General features: G+C 43.4%; 2 protein-coding genes across 2 annotated transcripts; one reads left to right on the top strand and one right to left on the bottom strand.

Moving 5' to 3' along the window:
- The first annotated feature begins 1,791 nt into the window (after positions 1–1,791).
- On the top strand, positions 1,792–5,545 carry cUnh2orf76 (chromosome Un C2orf76 homolog). The gene is made up of 5 exons (XM_083638043.1): positions 1,792–2,139; positions 2,218–2,268; positions 2,431–2,468; positions 3,430–3,511; positions 5,264–5,545. Exons 1-5 carry the CDS (start codon positions 2,010–2,012, stop codon positions 5,338–5,340), a joined length of 378 nt encoding a protein of 125 aa, XP_083494169.1. The 5' UTR covers positions 1,792–2,009; the 3' UTR covers positions 5,341–5,545.
- Positions 5,546–7,153: 1,608 nt separating this feature from the next.
- steap3 (STEAP family member 3, metalloreductase) lies at positions 7,154–21,104 on the bottom strand (the record flags this gene model as incomplete). The annotated part of the gene is made up of 6 exons (XM_083638270.1): positions 7,154–7,733; positions 8,862–9,026; positions 10,389–10,588; positions 11,075–11,402; positions 13,090–13,599; positions 20,955–21,104. 6 exons carry the CDS (start codon positions 21,102–21,104, stop codon positions 7,446–7,448), a joined length of 1,641 nt encoding a protein of 546 aa, XP_083494396.1. The 3' UTR covers positions 7,154–7,445.
- Positions 21,105–22,849: the final 1,745 nt, after the last annotated feature.

The raw sequence follows: 22,849 nt of genomic DNA on the forward strand, positions 1-22,849 counted from the left end.
TAACGGTAACCAATCAAGCCTCTAGAATTAGGAACGCGAGGTCAGAGCTGAAACTTCATGGATGAAACTGGGGTAAGGGGTCAAGGCCATACTACACTGACTCTACTAGTGTTGTCAGTGGGTCAGTAGCAGTGGTCAGTAGTCTCGCTGGCCAGCGAGACTAGTGGGTCAGTGGATGGGGTCCAGGGGGGTCGCAGGCTCCAGAATGTTGCTCCAGAATGTTTGTGAATTGTTAATATAAATAAACTCCACCATTATTTCATTTACCAGAAGAGAATGTAGAAATATGACAATATAGAGGCTCATGGGATTCTGGACAAGACCATGATAGCCTATTTGACAACAAAATGTATCTATTCTACTAATCAGCAATCCCTTATTCACCCCTTAATTAGTGCAAAATCCCATTAAAAGTAGTAGTAGTTTACATTAATTTTCACTTAATAACCTTGTAAATCACAACAGGTGGAAAAAATCCCTTAATTTTGTCTGTGAATCAACCGATGGCTAACGCTATATTTTTAACACTGACATTAGAAGTTATAAAAAAAAACCTTATCACTACACCATTACCAGTAGGCCCTATGTTTTTCAGTGAAAAGTCATAGCTTTTTTGTTTTAACTAGTCTAGGCCCTAGTTAGTAACTAGTTAACTAGGGCTAGCGCTGAACCCAAATTTGCATTCCCATAAACGTTTGTTAACCACAGACCTTATTTTATGCATTTAACGCTAAGTGAAATCCCAATTCTAAAACCCATTCACTTTTTTGCTGACGAACCCGGAAGTATACTTCCGGACTCATTCCTTTTTTTTTTTTTTTTTTTTTTTTTCTTTTTCTTTTTTTTTTATTATTCAATAAACAAAGTCTGGCATTAATAATCAGTACATTATACAAAATTTGAACAGACAACCAAATAAACAAAATCAAATAAATAAAGCAAAGACATTAAGTCAGAGTTCTAAACAGTAATCAAAATATGCAACTTTTCGTACACTCTCCATGCTTGTTTGGTTTTTACATGTTTCAAGGCTTTTTTAAAGTTAATCATCTCATTCATGAATACTACGAACAGGGGTCTGGCATTTTGAAATCTACATCGGTGAATAAATTGTTTAGCCATAATAATTAAACTATTGTACATCATTTCAATTGGTTTATCTTTCATTATAACTCCAAATTTAATATCATTATATTCTAAATTGGGTGATTGAGGGTCTTTTTCAGATATCCAATTTTGAAACAAATCCCAAAAAGATCTAGAGTAATTACAAACAAAAAACAGATGCTCTACAGTCTCAATATCAGAATCACAAAATCTACAGTTGTTCATATCAAGGTTAAATCTTTGTCTCAGAAACTCATTACATGGATAAATATCATTCATTACTTTAAAGTGGGTGTCTTTAGCTTTGGGTGGGATGGGGAGAGTGAGGTATCTAGTTCGAATTCTAATTCTTATCTCTTCAGGATAATCTTTTAACAGATTTTTCATTTTTATTGGTAAAGGGAAGATTACAGAAGTAAGAGTATTCCTTATAAATTTGTTTGTGCATTTTTTCTCCTTAAATTTGATACCGTCAATACCCAATGAAGGTAGCTGAGGCACGAAAACATTATACAACAACATCCCTTTAACCGTATTCACCATTGCTTGTGGAATTGCCTTAATTTCCGGACTCATTCCTGCGGTTCTATCGGGTGCTCTTCCCTCTTCCTGCCAGTTTGATGTGCTCGATTATCGACCCGTCGAGTCTTAAAGCATCGGACGTTCGACTGGTCTGTGCTCTGCTCTTGCTTGAAACACATGTAGGAAGCTCCAATCTCAAAACATACACACGAGCTTGGGTTTTGGGGGTTTGGGTTTGGATGATAAATTTAAATTGCGTCCTCAGTGTTTTAGTAACATACACGTTACAGAACAGTCTTATCCGAGTTTTAAATACACTCGCTAAAGAGCTGGAATATTAGCTGTTAGCTAATTGTTGTGATTCGTGTTGCTAGCAGGCTATGGCAGGTGAAGCTGTAGTCACTGTTCGCTTGGTGAGGTCCTTTGAGCACAAAAACTTCAAACCAGTTGTATTTAAAGGCGTGAATTTAGACCAGACCGTACAGGAGTTTCTCCAGCATGTAAAAGACGGTGAGTATAATGAGCAGCAAGTAATTATTATAGCTATAACACGTTGCAAAACCTACTGACTCTAAATGTTTTTTTCAGATGTTGCAACAAGAGCAGGTCTTCCACCTCCTTTCAAGAAGTTTGGTTATGGTAAGTTTATCAAAATCAATCTATATAAAAGGGAGCATGTGGGCAATGTTTCTCTGTTTTAAATTGTGTCCCACTAATGATGTCATAAGGAGGCGACTGATTGTCATAGGAGCTAGGCAACTGATGATGTATGCGTCTGATTCCATTCTCTTGTATTTTCAGACACAATGAAGATTATCCACCAAGCACATGGAGCCAAGGTACGGTATATCTCTCTTGGGCCAGGACAGAGGCATGTGTCTGAAATGCACAAAAGATAAATGTTGACACAGAAATCAATGCCTCTGTAGTCAACCCGGAGAGAGAGAATGGTACACTAACACTCTCTTTCTCTGTCTCTCTCATGCAAATTTAAGTCCAGTAAAAGCACAAATTAGTGTGTGAATGACATCAGTTTTAGTTAGTTAAAATTCAACCATAATGCATGGATCTGATCTGTATCTGATCCTGGCCCCGTGCCCTGAAGAAGCAGCTTGCTCCGAAACACACAGGCCAGTAAAGATGACTGAAGGGACTAAAGCTTAGCCAGAACTAGTGCCAACATTGCCATCCTGAACCTTTTGCCCCCATTGCTGTTAGCTTTATCTCCCTGGACTGAGTCTTCCTTCAACGGTCCTTTTTTGTGAATAAAAAAAAAGAATAGTAGAAACACCAGCACTACATTATTGATCCTTTTTGGGGTTTTGCATATCGTTGTCGTATTAAAATAATCAAATGTTTCAAAATCAGGTAGTAGGACATGTTACAAAGTGATTTGCTCCAGTGCCATTTCCGGTAACTTGACAAAGCGCCGCCATTCAAGACACTATTTTTGACAAGAAGTTCCCAGACGATTGGTAGGCAGAGCTCTCCAATAGTCTGGGAGCAGAGACTAGCTTGGCACTAAGGTTAAGGTTACATTGCGTCTGACTGGTGGAGCTGACTACAGGCCCTTTTCCAAAATGTCAATGTGACAGGAATGACGTACAAGAGAATATGGAGTATTGACAAGTGACTTCAGGTTGGCAAGTATCTAAGCAAGTGAGACATGGAGTTATTATCCTCAGTCACTGGTTTGGTCTTGGCTGCTAATCACTCTGAGGATCATCCCTCGCCTGTCCTGCCCTTGAAAACAAAACTTTCATCATCCAAGTTGAAATACGCGTTTTGTTCTTTTTGCAGACAAACGAGTTGGTGATGAGTCTAGACGACGATGACACGCTCATCCTGCAAGACGGCCTAACTCTCAGAGCTGCTGGTGTCGGTACGACTTCCCTCAGGGAATTTTCACATCTATCGGTGTAGGAAATTTTAAAAAGATTTTTGGGGCAACTTTTGCCCCCCACTGTCTAAAAAATGGGGGCATTTACAACATTTCGGGGGCCCCCTAAAAAAAAATGCATAAAGGCTAAGTGCATAGCACTTCAAAAGTGCATAAAGTTGCTAAAGCATAGTGTAAACAACAGCGCTGTTTGTGTGAGTTTATTCTTCTTCTTCGTCGTCTTCTGGCAACCAGCTTGCAGGTGCTGAGTGTGTGTTGGAAACAGAAATTAAATGAATTGAATGAAAATAAAATGATTAAAATCTTGGATCCTACACTGACATCTATCATGATCTATTCACCCCTGTGTCAGTCTAAACATTCAATTTCATTGGACGCACCAAACATGTGGCGAGTTGAGTTAACCCCTCTAGTTTCATTTTTACTATAAAAAAAAGGGGTCCATCAACTTTCTCCATAGTGTTTTGTAGCCAAATATTTGCACACAAACCGTTGCACCCCTTAACCATCTGTGAGAGCATCTATCAATGCCTCTTCTTATTGTTTAGTGCTAATTGACATGCCGTAGGCAATTAGTACTCTGAGCCCATACTATACTTGGTCCGTCTGCACTTTAGAGACATTTAGTAGCCCTTTTTGTACCTTATCCTCTTCTTTTTAATGTGTATCACATACCTGAGTTGTTGACATGTTCCCTTTATTTATCTATATTGGGAACTGTCTTTAGATATGTGTGTGTGTGTGTGTGTGTGTGTGTGTGTGTGTGTGTGTGTGTGTCAATAATTATTATTATTGTCGGGCACCTGCAGTGTCAATTAGGCACTGATTTGTGCCATGGGGTTTCATCTACCGTAATTGCTCTGTCCCTTTTGGTTGACTGTTTTCTTCTGTTTGCCTGCCCTATATAAACAGGCCCTATGCTTTTTGTATCCATATGCCAGATGAAGGTCGCTTGACCGAAATGTCGTATATTGTTAATAAAAGTCTCGCCAAGTGAAGTCAGTGTGCGGGAGGCTTCTGCCTGTATGACTGGTCCTGTTCCTCCTACGCACCTGACCTGACGCACCCCCGGCAGTGCAGAGACTGCTTCTCATTGACACTGTGGGGACCAAAAGTCCAGTATCCCCTGTAGTTTCCTCACTGACTGCTATGCCCGCCCTACAGTACATCACTCTAGTTTATGGACATTTTGTGCTTTTTTTGGGGAGCTGTAAATAGGGATGCACCGATCCACTTTTTTCACTTCCGATCCGATTCCGAGACCTGAATTTGGATATCTGCCGTCGATACCGATATTATGCCGATACCAATATTTTTCTTGAATATACAGTATAGGCAAAGATTTGGCCAATTCAAGATTTTTTTTTTAATATATACCTTGCAAAAAGCAGACAAAATGAAGAAAATATACAAGGCAAAGAAGGATACTATTATACATGGGCAAATTACAGCCAGCGTAATGCGGCCCGCGCTGGAATTGCAAAAAAATATATATATATATATATTCCAATCCGTGAATTTGTGCCAAATCGGCACCCGATACCGATATTGGATCGGATCGGCCCCATCCCTAGCTGTAAAATATGCCACTGTCAACTTAAATAGTTAGCGAGAAGGCTGAGGGAACAGCCTTGGTTTTCAACTGACACGGACAACTATTGCTTTAATATTGGAGACATTGCTGCGGAAACGGTGACTCGATCCTGATTTTGACATAATTCTTTTCTGTTACAGCTAATGAAACGGAAGTGGCCTTCTTCAGGAAAGAAGATTATGGTCTCTACAAAGCGAATCCACAATGTGCCTGGTGAGGTGACCGCAGCATTTCCACTTTACAGGGGGTTCCCAACCGACAACGGTCAAGCATGCCAACGCCAAGTGTTTTAATTTGTGCATTTGTTTTAAAAAAACAAAAAGTTTCTGATTCACTCCACTGGTATGCCTTTTATTTTTAAACAGTGAATGTGATTATGGTTATTCATTTGCAATATATTATTAAATACAGTTTGCCCAACAGATTAAGTGTATTGATGATTGTTTCATATAGAGTGTGTTTAATGAAATCAAACGTATTAACCAGATCCTCTTTATTGCAGTGTAATGGGTTGCATCTGCTCACCACTGACCTGTAGATGTTGAGCTTTGGTTGTGAGAACATAGGGCATGTGATTGAGGAATTATAATGCATACGATGCACGTTGCTTTATGTTGGAGTAAAGTTAGTATTGGTTACGAGAAAAGGCATTTGTGAAATTACAGAGATTTGCAGCAAGTACAGATCAACTATATCATTTAGATGGAAGTATGATCCATGTCCTATCTATTTTATACAGTACTGAATCTGATCAAATATCAAGGTGAACATTTAAGAACACAAACTGGTCATCTGCAAGATCAAGATTGACTCCATCTTTCTTGCTCAGCCTCGAGTAGCAAAACACATTGATATGAACGTGACTGGAGTATTACTGTTACACATACGAAACAAAGTTACAATCTTCCCAAATAATGCCCTTTCACAAGTACATTCAATAGGTATCCCTCATCCACCATCATGTCTGTTATCATCACTTCAAAGTATCTGAAATAGCTCAATCAAAAAATTGAATGTGAGTTAAGTAGTCAAAGGCTCTACTGTGACAGAGCTCCAGTATCTTTATAAATGCCTTTATGAAAGAAAAGAAAACTCAGTCGCAGTCAATTGAGGCATAAAAATGAAACAGTGGGTTCCCATAATTGTCATAGCAGGAGGTAGTTGGATAATGGGGGAGTTCAGTTTGATAAATGTCCCTAATTTCTAACAAATGATAACAAATTGTTATGCCTTCACTTGACTTTTAACCTGTGTATTAAACTTTATAATACTCTTGTATGTACACAGTAATATTGCTAAATGAAAATTGCACTTCCATTGTGTTGTTTCACCCTTGTAAGAGTCATTTTCATTAGTAGAGTACATATCAGTGTGTACCTGGAGTACTTTTTAATAGGTTAATACACTGGAATAAGGCCAATGTAAAGTACATTCAAATTAAAAGTGCTACACGTCTTCTAGACCAGTGGTTCCCAAAGTGGGGGTCGTGACCCCCCGGGGGGTCGCGAGACAACATCACTGGCACAACGAAGTATACCAAATAGACTTTTAAAAAACTTTTAAAACGTGTGATTGTCTACCATTTCTGGAACTCATTTAGTAACGAGCACCACCCATTTGGCACACAAGCAGGCTAAAATAACCCATTAAAAGTATTTGCAAATCTGAAGCGGCATAGGCAAGGCTCTTATATAAAATATATATATATTTAAATGATGAAGTGCAGCTGCGGCAGAAGAGGCAATCCAAAATGGTGTGTGGGTTATGGTCAGTGGTGGAAGATCTTCTCCAACATGATAGCTAGCTTGTTCCTGAAGGTTTTCTCACTACCTCCACCCTGCAGCCACTACGAAGAAGAAATGTAGGTCCGAGGGATGTGAACTGACTTACAAAGGATAAAGGCAGTAACTTACACATTTTGGTTAGTTATAGAAGAGGATATAATATGCTCTTACAAAGTAAAAAAAAAGAGAGAAAGAAACGCTACATCTTCACAGATCTTCTTACAAAGGCATTTGGCTATGTGAGGTTGGCAGTGAGAAAACGTGTACCATTATTATCTTAATATTCTGATTTTTAGTGTGAACAGTTACTAACTTTTGCTTTTGTAAGGCAGCACAATTTACTGACGTCACATGATTTCTGGGTAATGAAGTCCTTCAAACCTTTCAGTTATCTCTTGCTGCCACTTGGGGCCGCCAAAGTGCAAAGTTGCCTTGTGCATGCAGCTTTAACCGAAGTCGGCCACATTATTTGCATTCCCTTTCATCATTTCCACGACCGCATCGACACAGTTCTTTCCACATATTTCTCTCTAGCTCCTCAGACGTCACCCACGTTTTGAGGAGGAGCCTCTTCGATTGGCTCCGGGTCGCGGGGGCGGCGGTGACGCGAGCTCTCCCAGCCGCGGCGGATCTTCGCCAGCCTGAACGTGAGGCAGGGCAGCGCCAGCAAGGCCCTGCCCACCACGACCACACAGGGCAGGATCAGAGCCAGGAGGAAGACCGGCGGTAGGAAGTACGGGTAGGCCAGAGAGGAGAAGGCAAAGTCCCAGCCGTAGAACAGAGTGTGCATGATGGAGAGCGTCAAGGCAGCGTAACCAAGTCCTGACTGGAGAGACAGAGAGGGAGATGGTTTATATGCAGTCAAGACAAGTTTGGTTCACAAGTTATGACAAGGTGAGTTTGGAAATGACATAGCCTAGAGTTTTTGAATCTGCATCTTGTCTAACAGCATCACCCAGTGCTTGCTTACATACTTAAAGCTGCACAAGGGACATTTTTTATGCAAATATACATCCGTCTTTTCAGCCCAGGCCACTTAGAGGGGAATTAGCATATGTTCCAACGTGGAGCTTATTTTCACATTTGTTTCATGTTAAACTACTCACCCAGAACAGAAATGTCTGAAATTGATGCAGTATTGAGCGAGAACCCGCCGTGCAACGGCCTGGAGCAGAGGCCGATAGGATGTACGCCCTGTAAAAAGCTTATTTTGCCTCCATCCATCTGCCTGCTGATCCCAGATCACGACTGTGTGAGGGACCCGAGTCTCACGAGAGTCTCGCGAGAGTCTCATGAGAGTTGCGTTGTTGCAGGAAACTCAGGAACATTTACCTGATTCCGAGAATATGGACGATGCATTTGAATTCGATGGTCGCTCGTGTTTACCTGAGCAGGAGGAACGCTATATGGATAGAAAACTGAGGCACCGGACATGGAGAGAGGAGGGGGACGTGAACCACAATCACAAGCTACTGCAACGTAAAACAACCCTTCATTTTCTCTCTCTTTTACAATAACAATCTGAGCCTCTGTCTGTTGCAAAAACAAGCTTGTTTCGTGGATGTGTGGCTGCTGAGGCACGAGCGACTGAAGCGATCATGGTCAATACTGCACCAATTTAAAAAAAAAATGCTGTTCACATGACTTAGTTACAAATATGAAAATAGGGTTGAAAAATACCGAAATTCTCCTTTAAGTGGGGCTGAGGAAGAGAAAAGCATAAGCATCACAGACGGGCCGGGTTGGTCTGACTTCACCTTACAGGTTTTCTGGGCATTCACTTTATTTCTAACAGTACCTCTTTCTGCCATTCGGGGGCCAAAGTTTCCTGGTGCAGCTTTAACAGACAACTTGCCCATTTTCATAGCAGCAGGTATTTTAATAAGCCCTAAATGGATTTTAAACTAAGTGTTGTTTCATATGGTTCCATATGAAAATCTTGTAATTTGCTGACCTGCACGAAGGTAAACTCCCGCCAGTTGAGGGCATTTCCCACAGAAGGTAGAGAGGTGATAGCCAGCAGAGTGAGGACTCCAAGTCCCAGAATTCCACAGGACAAGTAGAGGTCAGACCTCCACACCTGCTCCTCCACCCAGGAGTTCTCAATGCCGGCTTTCACCTAAAAGTGAAGGGTACATTGTGAAAAACAAACCAACAATATCATAGCTGATGTTCTGAAGCCACAGGACCAGTTGGTCTTATAGAAATACTGTGCTAATGTTGCCATATGTGGACATAGAAACAGGAAGCTGAGCCATTTTGGATCTCATAAACAGCAAACAAGCGTTCAGAGTCTAGACTGCATCCAGGGCAAAATAAATAAATTGTAAGAAGCCGATAACGCATCACATAATGGCTGTAAAAGTTAATATGTAAATTAAACCATTTCCATCACTTTATGGGTAGAGACATACCGTAAACAAATTGTGATAAGTTAATCATTTCTAAGTCTACTAACGAGGGGAGACTGTAATGTACTGTCCCTAAGCGTAGGACTAAATTCAGTCAAATTGTGGTGTCTGTAAAGGGTACAGATTCTTGGAACAAGCTACCAGCACAAATAAGGGACTGTGGCAACTATTTAACATAAAAAAAACTCAAACAATAGTTAAAAGAAAATCAGTTATGTACCCACACATAATATCAGTTTCCTCCTCTGGTGCCCCCTCCTGGGGGCTTTCGGTCCATTAAGCACTCTGTCTGTGACTTGTCTTTTTTATTGTACGGTTTGTGATTTGTCTCTTGTACTGCATGTGATTTGTCTTCTGTAATTCTGAGATGTGGGATTGTGAGATCTGTTTCACGTTTTGTGTGTAGTTTACCTGCCTTGAGACCATCATCTATCTATCTATCTATCTATCTATCTATCTATGTATCTATCTAAATAAAGTAATCTAATTTGAGGATTTAAAATGTTATGCTACAATTCACTCAGATTTTATACAATACATAAATCTAAAATGGTCCTTACAATCAGTGTTGCTGACTTAAATCCAGTGTATTCTCCTGTGGATTAACTTCACAGTAAAACTACATTGCATATAGCCTACACCTACACAATATTGTGTATACACATTTTATTTTTTTCTTCTTTTTTTGTGTCCTCCAAAAGCAACAGAAACTGCCCCAAATACCAAATTGATGGAGTCAGTCAGCGGAGGAGAGGAGACTGGCCTTTACTTTGTGCACTTTATTTTGTAATTTCTCCAAAGAAATGTTTAATTTGGGGACAAGTCTGCTCGGGAACGGTACCGGGGCGCCAGTGTGAAAGCACCCTTAGCACTCTTTCTATCCTGGACAGAATTGACAGGTGGCAATCCTGCACGCACACGCACACACACACACACACACACACACACACACACACACACACAGAGTGCTCACCTGGTGGTAGGCTGTGTTGAGCAGTGTGTAGCTGCTAGCCCTGCGTAGCGTCAGACACATGCTGTAACACACACACACACACACACAGAGTGCTCACCTGGCGGTAGGCTGTGTTGAGCAGTGTGTAGCCGTTAGCCCTGCGTAGCGTCAGACACATGCTGTAGACGGCGTGGGCTCCGGCGCACAGGAAGCTGAGTAGGCCCAGCTGCTTGCGGCGGCACAGCCAGCGGTCCAGCCAGCCGGGGAACCTCTCATACTTGGTCCCTCTGCCCAGCTGGAGGACAGCAGCCACCAGACCTGACAGCAAACATCACACACTTTTCCAAACTGTTTGCATGCAGTTTCCAAAGCCAGTGTGTCAAAGTGTCATCATTTTGTCAACCAAGGACTAACTTGTAGTTACAGTACTTTGTAAAAAAAAAAAAAAATTGAAATGATCAGTTACATGTTAGAGTTGGTGACAGCAGTCTTTCTTACTAGGTTATGGTTTCACCCGTTAGTTTGACTGTCTGTCAGCAGAATACTTCAAACAATTAATAAATGGATTCCCCCCCCAAAAAACAACATAAAACTACAGTGCATATTCTAATTCCGAAGGGGATGTTTCCAGGGTCAAGAAAGGTCAAATTTGAGTGTTGGGAATGACAACAGTAATTTGGAAAATTGTCTAGGGGGTTGGCGGAGCTTTGGCTCTCCAGGTGCCTTCTTGTCAGTTACAGTAGTTGTCTCATCTAATGATGGAGTGAACCTCTTTATTGAATGCTCTGTGTGTTTGCTCAGTACCTGGCAGATAGACTAGCGCCAGTGTGACCAAAGCGACCGCCGGCAGCGTCTGATTCACCGTCTGCAGTGGAAGCTGGTAGAAGTTGTTCTCTCCGTGGTCGAGGTAGGGCAGCAGCACGTGCCGCAGGAGGTTGTAGCCGTAGAAGAAGAGGAAGAGGAGGAGCGTGAGCAGGACGGGGCCTCCCCAGGGGGGGAAGAGGTGGAGCGGGGCTTCCTCGATGGCCCTGGAGGCGGCCAGACCCCCCAGGTCGACGGGGCTGAAGCCCAGACGATGGACCAGCTGCACCACCGCCGCTTTGGAGTCGCAGCAGTCACTGCAGATCAGGACCTGAGGTGGGGGAGTGGGGGAGGAATGCTTATACCATCAGGTCTCACGGTGCAGTCCATGTGCTTGTGTTGTCATGGGCTTGAATGTGGCTTGTGGTGTTCAGTGGGAGAAACATAGCCTGGTTAAAACCGTGAACTCACATTCGGTTCCGTCTGGACCCCAAGCTGTGCACAGTCATTTCAGTGGGTGGGTGGAAGTACTTGCCTTGACAGACATCTCCTTCAGCCAATCAGCATCGCTAAATCTTTTCAGCAGAGAAACTCTGCGGTTGCATACTCCTGTTCTTGTTTAATTGTTGTTATTGAGTCTATTTCTGCAAGAACTGCACTCATGGCTGTTTAAACTCAACGAACATTGACTTCACTGCTCGAGCTGGAGAGCCACGGAGGGAGCCATTACTGTTTTGCCAGCGGCATTATTGGTTACGATGTCAACTACGAGGCAGGTCTCTGATTGGCCCATACACTTAGTTTTATTTATTTTTATTTTTCCCCCATTTTCTCACCAATTATATTTGGCCAACTTTATCGCCATGCTGCCCTATTGGCTGCCCCGGTCGCTGCTCCACCCTCTGCCGATCTGGGGAGAGCCGAGACTAGCACCATGCTCCCTCCGACACATGCGCAGTTGCCAGCCGCTTCTTTTCACCTGACAGGGGGAGCTTCACCGGTAGGACGTAGCACGTGGGAGCATCATGCTATTCCCACCAGTTCCCTTCCACCGACCAGGCGCCCCCCGACCAACCAAAGGAGGCCCTAGTGCAGGCACAGCCAATCGTACCCGACCAAGCCGGAGGTAACACGTGGATACGAACCTGCGACCCTCGTGTTGGTAGGCAAATCTACCGCTGCACCACCCGGATGCCCGACACTTTGTGGTTTCTGAATGAAAACACCCTGCCCGGGCTGAAGGCCAGATGGAACCGCAGAACAAAACAGAATATGAGTTCACAGATCCGGATGGTTTTAACCAGGCTAGAGGAAACAACAAATTCCCTCAAAAGCAAAGAGAGACCTTTTAATCTTTCATTTTCAAGTCCTTACCCAAATGGAATGAATGAATGAGGCATTTTATTTATAATTTGAAACATATCCTTTAGCCGTTAGCCATAACCCCCCCTCCCACACACACACACACACACACACACACACACACACACACAATATTGTGTGGAAACAGTCAGGAAAGACTGGGAGAGAGAGAAAGATGGAATGTGAGTGACATGCGGTCCTGGGCCAGTTTCAATCCCAGTACTTTGTGCTCCTTAGACCACTGAGCCACCTACCAGTCCTACCATAGCATTTTATGGCTTTAGGGAGTTGAACCCTGGTGCCCCCTAGTGATAATACTTGGTTTTGTTTTGTTTTGTTTAATACTGTTTGGTCTTGATTTGCTTGACTCACCATCACTCCTTGGACCTGTTCTTTACTCGAGCTCAAATTGACCAGAACTCGACCAAGGTTTTCTTGAGTACCTCCCTGATCCAATCAATCAACCAACCAATCAATCAATCAATCAATCAATCAATCAATCAATCAATCAATACTATGCAATTCTGCTGGTCCAGAGTCCAGAGGAAAGTGCGAGTGCATTTATCAGTCTAATATGCGGTGTGAAAAGACCATCCCTTTACCGTGCACAGGTCTTACAGCCTCTGGAATAAAAGCAACCTTTCCTCCCCCCTCACCTGCCTGCTGCCATCGTGCGCTCCGGCCTGCAGTGCCCAGGCAGAGATGACGTTGAAGCCCTTCACAACGCGGCTCTGTGGGAAGAGCTCGGCCAGCCGCTCGGCGTGGGACGCACCTCCGCTGTTCAGCCTGGAGGCGTTGCTCACATCCACCAGCACCTTCCCAGCCAGCGCGTCCCGCAGCCCCACCACGGTGTGGTAGTGCTCGGGGTAGAGGGCGGCAAAGACCAGGCTGTCCGCCCCTTCCACTGCCTCCCTCTGCGACCGCAGTTGCACCCTGTCAGGGAACAGACCGCTGGCGATGCGCTGCGGGTTGCGGCTGCCCACCACCACCCCGAAACCCGACGTCACCAATCGGATGGCCAGGGAGCGGGAGTAGTCCCCTGAGCCGATGATGCCTACCACGGGGGCTGCCGGGCGCTGGGGGAGGGGCCCTGGGGCGTCGGAGTCGGAATCTGCCAACAAGGGCGTCTTCATCTCGCCCCCGGGCATGCTGGTCCACTGCTGGAGCTGCAAGTAGAAGAGGAATCCCAGAGATGACTAAATTCTGGAAGATTTCAAATGTAATATCTGATATATGCTGGACATAAATCTACCTCTACAACCTAAATTGTTTATACTAGGCATATATCCGATTGATCCAATTTTACCCAACAAAAAAGAAAAGATCTTATGCTACCAGAGGTTGAGGAAACCAGGGATGCTTAAAGTGATGAGTCATTAAGGCACTGCAAAACTAACTTTTTTGTTAAGTTGTATGTGATTGTTGTTTTTGGCTGCTGATCAGACAAGTCACTATTGTCCGCAATTTGAAGAATGGGAAATGGGACCTTGTGACAGGCATTTGTCATTATTTTTGACAGACTAAATGGTCAAGTGATTAATCGAGTAAATAATACATTTGATGTGTGATGGAAAAGAGGTGGATAACTGACAAGATTATATTAACATCAAAGTGGTAAATTCTAAACACTGATCTATACACATTAGGCAGCTGTTCAGAGAGTACAGTAGCCTACCTATATGTATTTCGAGAGCCAATAATGCTCTATAACAGAGTATAACCAGCAGGATAACTGTCAACACAAGCTGTAGCAGCCAGTAGGCTAGTAACTAGTGTGTATTTATGATAACACAAAGTAAACTGTCTGCTAGGGTAAAAGCCCGATCACAAAATACAACTAAATATCTACAAATATACCTAAATATAAACCTACATATCAAAAGCCGCATGTTTAATCAAGCAATAAGTCATACATGTTCATACAGAAAGCACTAAAAGCCACTTACTGTACGTTTATTGTCGTTATAGCAGACAATGTACCATGCCCGCCGTCATGTGTCCCCCGGCTGCCTGGCTGACTGTTTTGCAATGAGACCACGCCCACCGGCCCCATTGCTGCCTTCACGTGCTCCTTGGAAGCTCCGAGTTTCGAGTCTAAATAAGATTTGTCCCGCATGTGTTTTTGGAATGGTTTTTGGTCAGCAATAGGCTACAGCATGGATACAATGATTTATTTATTGCCTGCACAGTGGCATCGCTGGCTTACTTGGGGAAGCTAAGCCAGTCTGACTGTGGTTAGTCCTTGGATGCTGGAAGTGGTGTTGGACCAGTAGGAGGTGATCTTCCCTACATGAATAATCTCCCCATCCCCAATGCCCAAAGCAGAGACAGGGACTCTGTCCTTGAGTGAGCACCATCCTTCAGATGAGACGTTGAACCGAGGTCCTGACTCTCTGTGGTCATTAAAGATCCCATCGGCACGGCACTTATTGCAAGAGTAGGGGTGTAATAACCATGGTGTAACCCTGGTCCTCTGAGGGGTGGAACCATGGGGTGGAACCCTGGTGATCTGGCTAAATTCCCAAACAGGCCTTCCTTCCATCATGGCCACCTAATAATCCCCCAATATCTAATTGGCTCTTTCAGTCTTCAACTCTCCACCGTGATAGCTGATGTGTGGTGAGCGTTCTGGCGCATACATCGCTGCCGTGCATCTGCATAATGGGAGGAATCTCTTTAGGATATATTTTAGCTGTTGTCTCTTCACAAATACCAAAAAGACAAGTTATAAATAGGCCATAGCACAACAACTTTAAAAAATAAATCTAAACAATAAAAAAAATATCAATTATGTAGGATATATGGGGGTGCCAATACCAGATAATAATGAAACGCATGTATTATAATAAAAATCCCAACTCTATTAGTATTGCCGCTTTATTGGCTCGTTCACGTGTTCCACTTTTATTTAAAATATTCCCGATAGCACCTGAAGGCAGCACCTCTGTGAGCTCAAGATAAAACGAAACGTATCCTTGCCCATCTTCCAGCTGATTGTGTGGGCCTGCTGATATTGTGGAAAGGTTTCATAAAAGCGAACCAGTTAGCTGTCATACATATGAAACTGGGACAGTAAATAAATGGCAGGAAACCTCAGAAATAAAGGGACAACTCAATGAATGAAATATGATTAAATGCTCTCTCTCATCTGCCACCAGTTGTCATTGTTGTTCTATGTGTTGAATTCCACGAGCTTTTAAAACAAAGAAATATGCCTACTGTAGACCTATATACAGTACATTACAGTTTTAATTGTTTAGATTCACCCATTTATTTTTAAACATAGCACTGTTTTTATCAGTGTATTTGTACATACTGTCTGATCTCCCGTCCCACCAAATAATATAAAATGAATGTGGTTGATTCTCATGACCTTTAAGAGCTAAACAAATAGCACACTGGACAGTAGGCCTATAGTGTCAATGTTATGTAGTTGAGTTCAGTTATGTTTATTATGGCCTTATCACACAAGCATTTCTCAAAGGGCTTGCATAGACACAGTATAGGCTACTACATCTTTAGGTACATACATATACGACACATTTTACTAGATTATAGATTGTGATACTGCACAAACACACAGAATTCCAGGTGAACACAGGGAGAACATGCACACTCCACACAGAAAGGACCGGGGTTCAGATTCAATCCCACAACCTTCTTGCTGTGAGGTGACCGCGACAGTGCTAACCACTGAGCCAAATTTTATAATAATAATGCCAAAATGTCCTACTCAAGGAGAAATATTTGCTGATATTTCATTAAATCAGAAGTAAAAGTACAGGTGTAAAAATCTACTGCAGTACAAATTCTCAGAGTTTCATAAGTGACCTCAGAATCACCCCACAGTAAAAGGACAGGCCTCAGACTGACATCGTATAGCCTCAGACTGCCATAACATCGTCAATGATGACATCAATGATGACATCACATCATTAGCTAATTGGGGCTGGCTCCGCCAGGTCACCCGCACGGGTGCTCTTTACACCCCCTGAAAGTTTCAGCCCAATCGCACGTAAAATGGCATACAACGTAGCTGTGGCCGAACACACAACACAAGATAGCCCACATGGGCACTAGGCACCGAAGGCATGGGTAGACATACCTCCAGTGGCAACAGCGTCCCAGGCGGGAAATGAACCCAGTACCTTCTTGCTGTGAGGCCTCAGCGCTACCACTGTGCCACCGTCCAGACTGGAGGTAACTGGGGGGAATAGCATGATCCTGCTCATGTATCGGAGGAAGCATGTGCTAGTCTACGGCTCTCCCCAGATCAGCAGAGGGGGTGGAGCAACAACCGGGACAGCAGGGGGAATTGACCAAGTGTAATTGGGGAGAAAACGGGGGAAACTTGTTTCCCCAGAGTCACAGCAGCTCCGTTGTATCATGTTCAGCTTGTCCGGCCTTGGCACTAATCACATCACATCCTATATGAGCAGACAGATAACGGGAGTGAACAGATGTTAACAGTCGCGTGACGCCATTGATCTTGGCTGGCGGCGGCTTACTGGATCAAACCACATCAGGAGGGCGTAACTCTGTGGCCAACAATCAGAAGCTACTGGAAAATGTCTGCTGGTCTCCAGAGAGACCAGCAGAACATCATATTACCAAAGAGACAGAAGCAAATTACAGTGGTCATGCACAGATCCAATCAGTGATTTTGCTGAAGGCAAATGTGTAATCAGCCAACCTCAATGCTTATGCCTCTCTCTCTCTCTCTCTCTCTCTCTCTCTCTCTCTCTCTCTCTCATATGCCAGTTTTACTGGAGAGGTTTGAAAAGGGTTGGGTGCCATTATGGGGGTCTTCTTCACAAAACACGGCCTCGGTCAAAAGAAGGCTCTGCTCTATTGAACTTGAGTGAAGATCCAGGTACTGTGGCAGGCAGAGTGGATGACAGGACCGAGGTGCTTGGAGCAGACTTCTGGGGAGACCTATCTATCACCTGTTATACAAGGTTATCACCTACATTATTACTGTATGGGGTTGGAGTTCCATTTTTCCCTCCGATTTCCTCGCCAGTTTGCTGCTGAGTTTGTCTGGCTCGAGCCAATTTCTTGCGCTTGGCTTCAGGATTGGGGAGTGCCGGCCATCCCTTCCTTTTGGGCATTGTTGGCACAGTCAAGTAGAGTACCAGTCCTACTTAATCTCCCACCACTTCTTCTTCTAATGGCTTTCTGGCAGACTGGATGCCTTGCGGCACATTGCTGGTTCTTCTTCTTTCAAGATTCCCTGTTTCTAGCTGATCCAATTTAAAGTCGCTCACCGTCTCCACTACTCCAAGCAGAAATTACACAAGATCTTCCCTTCTGTCTCTCCACTGTGTGATAGGTGTCAAGTGTCGGAGGGCACACTATCTCATGCCTTTTGGTTCTGCCCTTCACTAACAGGATTCTGCACCAAAATATTTGACTGGTACTCTCAAGGCCTACAAAATAACCCTTCAGCCGGAGGCAGAACTCGCCGTCTTTGGCTGCTCGGTGTCTTCTCTGAACTTCCCCACACCTGTGCAACAGTCTCTCACAGTGGGGACAACTGTTGCCAAGAAACTCATCCTGAAGGAATGAAAGTCCCCATTTCACCCACTTTTCAATAGAGAGGCAAAGTGACCGCCTACTTCCTGCTTCAGCACTGTACCAGAGATTTTCATCCGCCATTTATTTTCCCATACACATACACATACAACTATTTTTATACACAAAATGTGTATAAAAATAGTTTTACAAGTTCAAACCAAACGGTACAGATATATTTAGAAACAGGAGAGATCGCATAACATTTCACTCGGAGCGAAACGTAAGAAAAATGCGGGTTTAAAGAAGATATTTGTTCAATGTTGTTTTTTTAAGTTTTGGTCCGAGTGAAATGTTCTATGGTCTCTCCCGATTATAGCGTTAGCTGAACCGTTTGATTCGACGAAGTAAAACTATTTTATAAGCATTTTACGAAATGTCTATGGGAAAATAAATGGCGGATGAAAATCTCTGGTACAGTGCTGAAGCAGGAAGTGACGTTCCACTTTGCCTCTCTATTGTGGATGTCGGATATGACCTCTGTTATACGCATGGAGAGACTTAGATGTATTCTTATTAAGGTGGAAACTGCATTTATACCATACAGTGACACTAAAACTCTCTGTTAAAACCCAAACAATTTAGGTTTTAGCAACCTTTTAGCTCCTTAAGATAAAATATCATAAAATTAATTTAATTTCAGAAATGTAATAAAATTAAACTTCATTGCAGGTGTTGTAGAAAATTGAAGTTCCATTGGCATTTAATAATCAATGAGCTATTACATACACATAATTAATGGTATGTGTTATTAGTCATAAATGCATATTTGGACAGGCAGACACATAGGAGGAGATTTCTTCACCCTCTGCTCCACAGCACATGGAGGTCAAAACAAACTTTCACCCACTGCATGAGGTTGACCTTCCTGATACAGACAGGAGCCCTGTAGGCTCCAAGTCAGAGTAATCACCCCTCCTCTCTCTCTGTTTCTCTCTGCCTTCCTTTGCCTATACAGTAAAGCGTATGTCAAATTGTGACATCGCCACTGAATACATTGGGACTCTATATGACATACCAAAATGTGTACATTGAGAATTCAGTCCTTTAGCAATGCAGTTTGCCTAAGTAATGTATGGCTTTAAATATACTTTTATAAGACACTTCCTGGACTCTTGGTTTCATTCAATTTGGTTTATATAAGCTGTTATAATTATTATATAGCGGATGAGGAGAGGTGAAATTCCATTCTACAACAGCAGGTTTAACAGACCACAATCATTTGAGCAGTGGACAGTGGCTGATATTTAGCTCAATATCAGTTTGTTTGCTTATGTATCGTTGTAACATTAATGATAATATATTGGCAGGAAGTGTGATGAAATAAAAACGCTTGGTATGGGCATCCATGGTATTGAGAGACAGGAATTTAAATGTTGCCCAACGGGGTTTGATGTTGGACGTTTCTGACAATGTAAAATGTCACTATACATTTATGACAGCTTTGGGCCTTAACTAAGGTCTATACAGTAATAGACATGTGACTTGGCATGTAGAGAAGGTACTAGCTATGACTGTAATGAATGAGGCACTTGATAAACAAGCTGCTGCCAGTGTGGCAGTAGCTGGCTGTTGGACCTGAGGCACAGTCGACTATATTTAGAGCATCACCAACAGTGACTAACACACTAGAAAGAGACACACAGTCACACATGGGGAGACGGATGTGCACATGCATAGATCCCATACAGGAGCTGATGCAGGCAGCAAGGGACGATTTTACCCTCACACATAACCTGAGCGGCACTCCTAGAGGTCACAAAGGAGGTCAATTCAAAATCTTATCCAAATATTTGCCGGCACCCCTAGACTGTCGTCATGGCAGCCACTTTGGGAAAGCTTGCCCAAGAGGGCACATTATAGGCGGGACTGTTGAGCACCAGTGTTGGGCAAGTTACTTTCAAAATGTAATATACTACATATTACTAGTTACTTTAATTTGAAAGTAATAAGGTACTTTACAATATTATACTCTCTGTGCAGTGTGCAGAGTAACTCGTTACTTGCTACAATACTTTTGCATTACTTTTACCAAAACAACAGCAGCAGCAGAATGACATTGCTGCCCCGGAACCATCCCGAAAAATAATTTCAACTGCCTTGAAGTCAGTGTAAACAATCCAAAGTTCTAAATGTTATTCTTTTCCTTTGTTATTGTCATCTATAGTGGTTATTTGCATAAAAACACACAGTTTGATTAGGAAATGATTGTATCTCTTTTAAATATGTGCTTTGATTTTTTTTAAAGTAACTCAATTTGTAACTTGAGTTACTCGACAAAGTAACTGGTATAATATTACTGAAATCCTATAAGTAATAAGTTATATTACTGAGTTACTGCTAAAAGTAATATATTACATGTAATATATTACTTTTATAATGAGTTACCCCCAACACTGTTGAGCAGTGTAGTGCAGTATGGAATTTTTCCCCCAGGATGGCGAAGGCATGACCCGCCCTTCTACTCTGATTGGCCCAGCCTCAAACATTGTTGATCCAATCACACAATCTCATTCGCTTGGGTATTCCGCGTGTCTCTCTTCAGTCTGTGGTTAGACAGCACTTTTGCTTGGCTAGCATGTATGAAAGACGGCGCCGTGTGTTTATGTTTTTACAATCTGGTCTACGGTTTATAACGCTACTGCCGCTACTCTGACAGTGCACGTATTATAATAATAATCATCATCATCATCATTATCATCATCATAATACATTACATTTACAGCGCTTTTCTAAGTACTCAAAGTCAGGCATTAATGCAATCAGAGACAGAGAAGGTCATGCCTTCGCCAACCCGAAAAAATATTGCGTCTATATATATTTAAAGTGACGTATGATGGGGGGCTAGGCGGTAGGTTTGTGTGAGTGGGGGGATTCCCGGCCTGTTGTTGACCCGGCTGTGCTCAGGGGGGATTTAGCTCGCGGGGACCCTGAGCCCCCCACTGACGAGGTGGATGGCAGCCGGGAAAAAGCTGCTTCTGCAGCGAGAGGTCCCGAAGGGACCCCAGTCTCCCGCCGACGGGGACGGGGAGTACTGTACCCCAAAGAGTCCGTGGCCGGGGCGGGAGGGGTCGACCCTCTGAGACCACTTCAGCATCCTGGCGGTGTGCAGGTCCTGAAGGGATGAATGGCAGGCTGCATCTGATCACCTTCTCAGCACAGCGGATGATACGCTGCAGTCCATAGAGGTCCTTGAGGGCAGTAGCAGCATACCAGACGATGATGGAGGAGGTGACGATGGACTCAACAACAATGGAGGTGTAGAGGTGCTTTTGGCACTTTGAATTTCTTCAAAGTCCATCCTCTGTCGTGCCTTCTTGGTGTGAGCTCTGATGTTCAGCTCCCATTTTAGGTAGCCTACCGGCTGCTGATGGACCCCAGCAGGAAGCGGAAGGACTCCACGGTGTTGACTGGCGAGTCACCCAGGGTGATACACTCCTATCTTAACCCTCAATCTTAACCCTCAGTCTCAAAAATGCGCACTCCCGCGAAGTGCTAGTGCTGTCCCGATTCTCACTTTGTTAAGTTAAGGGTCGAGTTTGAGGGGTCTACGGCCCTCAGTTTTGAGATTTTCCACGACCACACTTGGCGGTGAGTGCGATCCCAGAATCCCTTGCATGTCATCAGCTAGATCCATTCAGATGGAAGATGGCGGCGAAGGAGGAAAAAAGGAGCCCTACAAAGTTAAGTATTTCCTTGTTAATAGCGATGTAAAAGTTACGATAACCATTGTATTAGCTTAGTTTAATGTCACTTTATGGATTTCCGTTTTGGAATCCTAACAACATTGTTGTTGCTAACGAGTGGGGGCTAGAATGACCGTGCTTTCCGACGTGAGGGCTGGCTTGACTGCAGTGTTTAACTGCAGTCAAGCCAGCCCTCACGTCGGAAAGCACGGTCATTCTAGCCCCCACTTGTTTTGTGGTGCGTAGCATTACACGTAGGCTGTATCTTGATAAAAACAACTCAACAACGACATTACCACCGAGAATTATGGCATTTCGTAACAACGTTAACAATGTTATAATATAATAATAATAATATGGCTTGACCAGCATGGCTACTGACTAGTTAGCAACAACAAATGTGTTAGGCTCCAAAACGGAAATCCATAAAATGACATTTAAACTAAGATAATACAATGGTTATCGTAATTTCTACATCTATTGAATTGACAGACTGGATCCGGAGCTTTGGCATATTGCTGCCCCCCACAGTCTGAAGACGTATCTGCCTTTAAGGGCTGTCCCATTTTAAAGTCGCAAGATAGCCCTTAACACGTTTTGAGGGCTACTAAGATTGAGGGTTGAGCTGGAGGGTTAAGATTGAGGGTTAAGAAAATAATTGGGATTGGGCCTTACACTGGCATCTGGAGAGACACACACACACACACACACACACACACACACACACACACAGAATATGCATCACCCACTAAAGAAAATGGGGCTGAGAGTGACAGTTTTTTTTCTTTCAACATTTCTCAATTCCACGAGGATTCTAATCACCAACATAATAATGACTTCATTTGCGGGGGGACGGGGGGTGTGGTGACAGTGTGGGGGCTTCCTTTCTATGTGTGTGTGTGTGTGTGTGTGTGTGTGTGTGTGTGTGTGTGTGTGTGTGTGTACTGTATGCATAAACATTACATGTGTGCGCACACTGTTCTGCCCGTGTGTACATGAAATGTGTTCATGCATCTTCATATAGTGCTCCTGTTTATGTATGAGCGCTCGCATGTGTGTGTGTGTGTGTGTGTGTGTGTGTGTGTATGTGTGTGTGTGTGTGTGTGTGTGGGGGGGGGGGGGGGGTACTCATCAGCGAGGTGGAGGAGCGCCTGGG

This window comes from Poromitra crassiceps (assembly GCF_964638095.1).
Source record: "Poromitra crassiceps genome assembly, chromosome: 6".
NCBI classification, from domain to species: domain Eukaryota; kingdom Metazoa; phylum Chordata; class Actinopteri; order Beryciformes; family Melamphaidae; genus Poromitra; species Poromitra crassiceps.

Coding starts and splice junctions, on each gene's coding strand:
- cUnh2orf76 (XM_083638043.1), top strand. CDS start 2,010: ATGGCAGGTGAAGCTGTAGTCACTGTTCGCTTGGTGAGGTCCTTTGAG. Junction 2,269..2,430: donor TTTCAAGAAGTTTGGTTATG/GTAAGTTTATCA, acceptor TTGTATTTTCAG/ACACAATGAAGATTATCCAC. Junction 3,512..5,263: donor TCTCAGAGCTGCTGGTGTCG/GTACGACTTCCC, acceptor TTTCTGTTACAG/CTAATGAAACGGAAGTGGCC.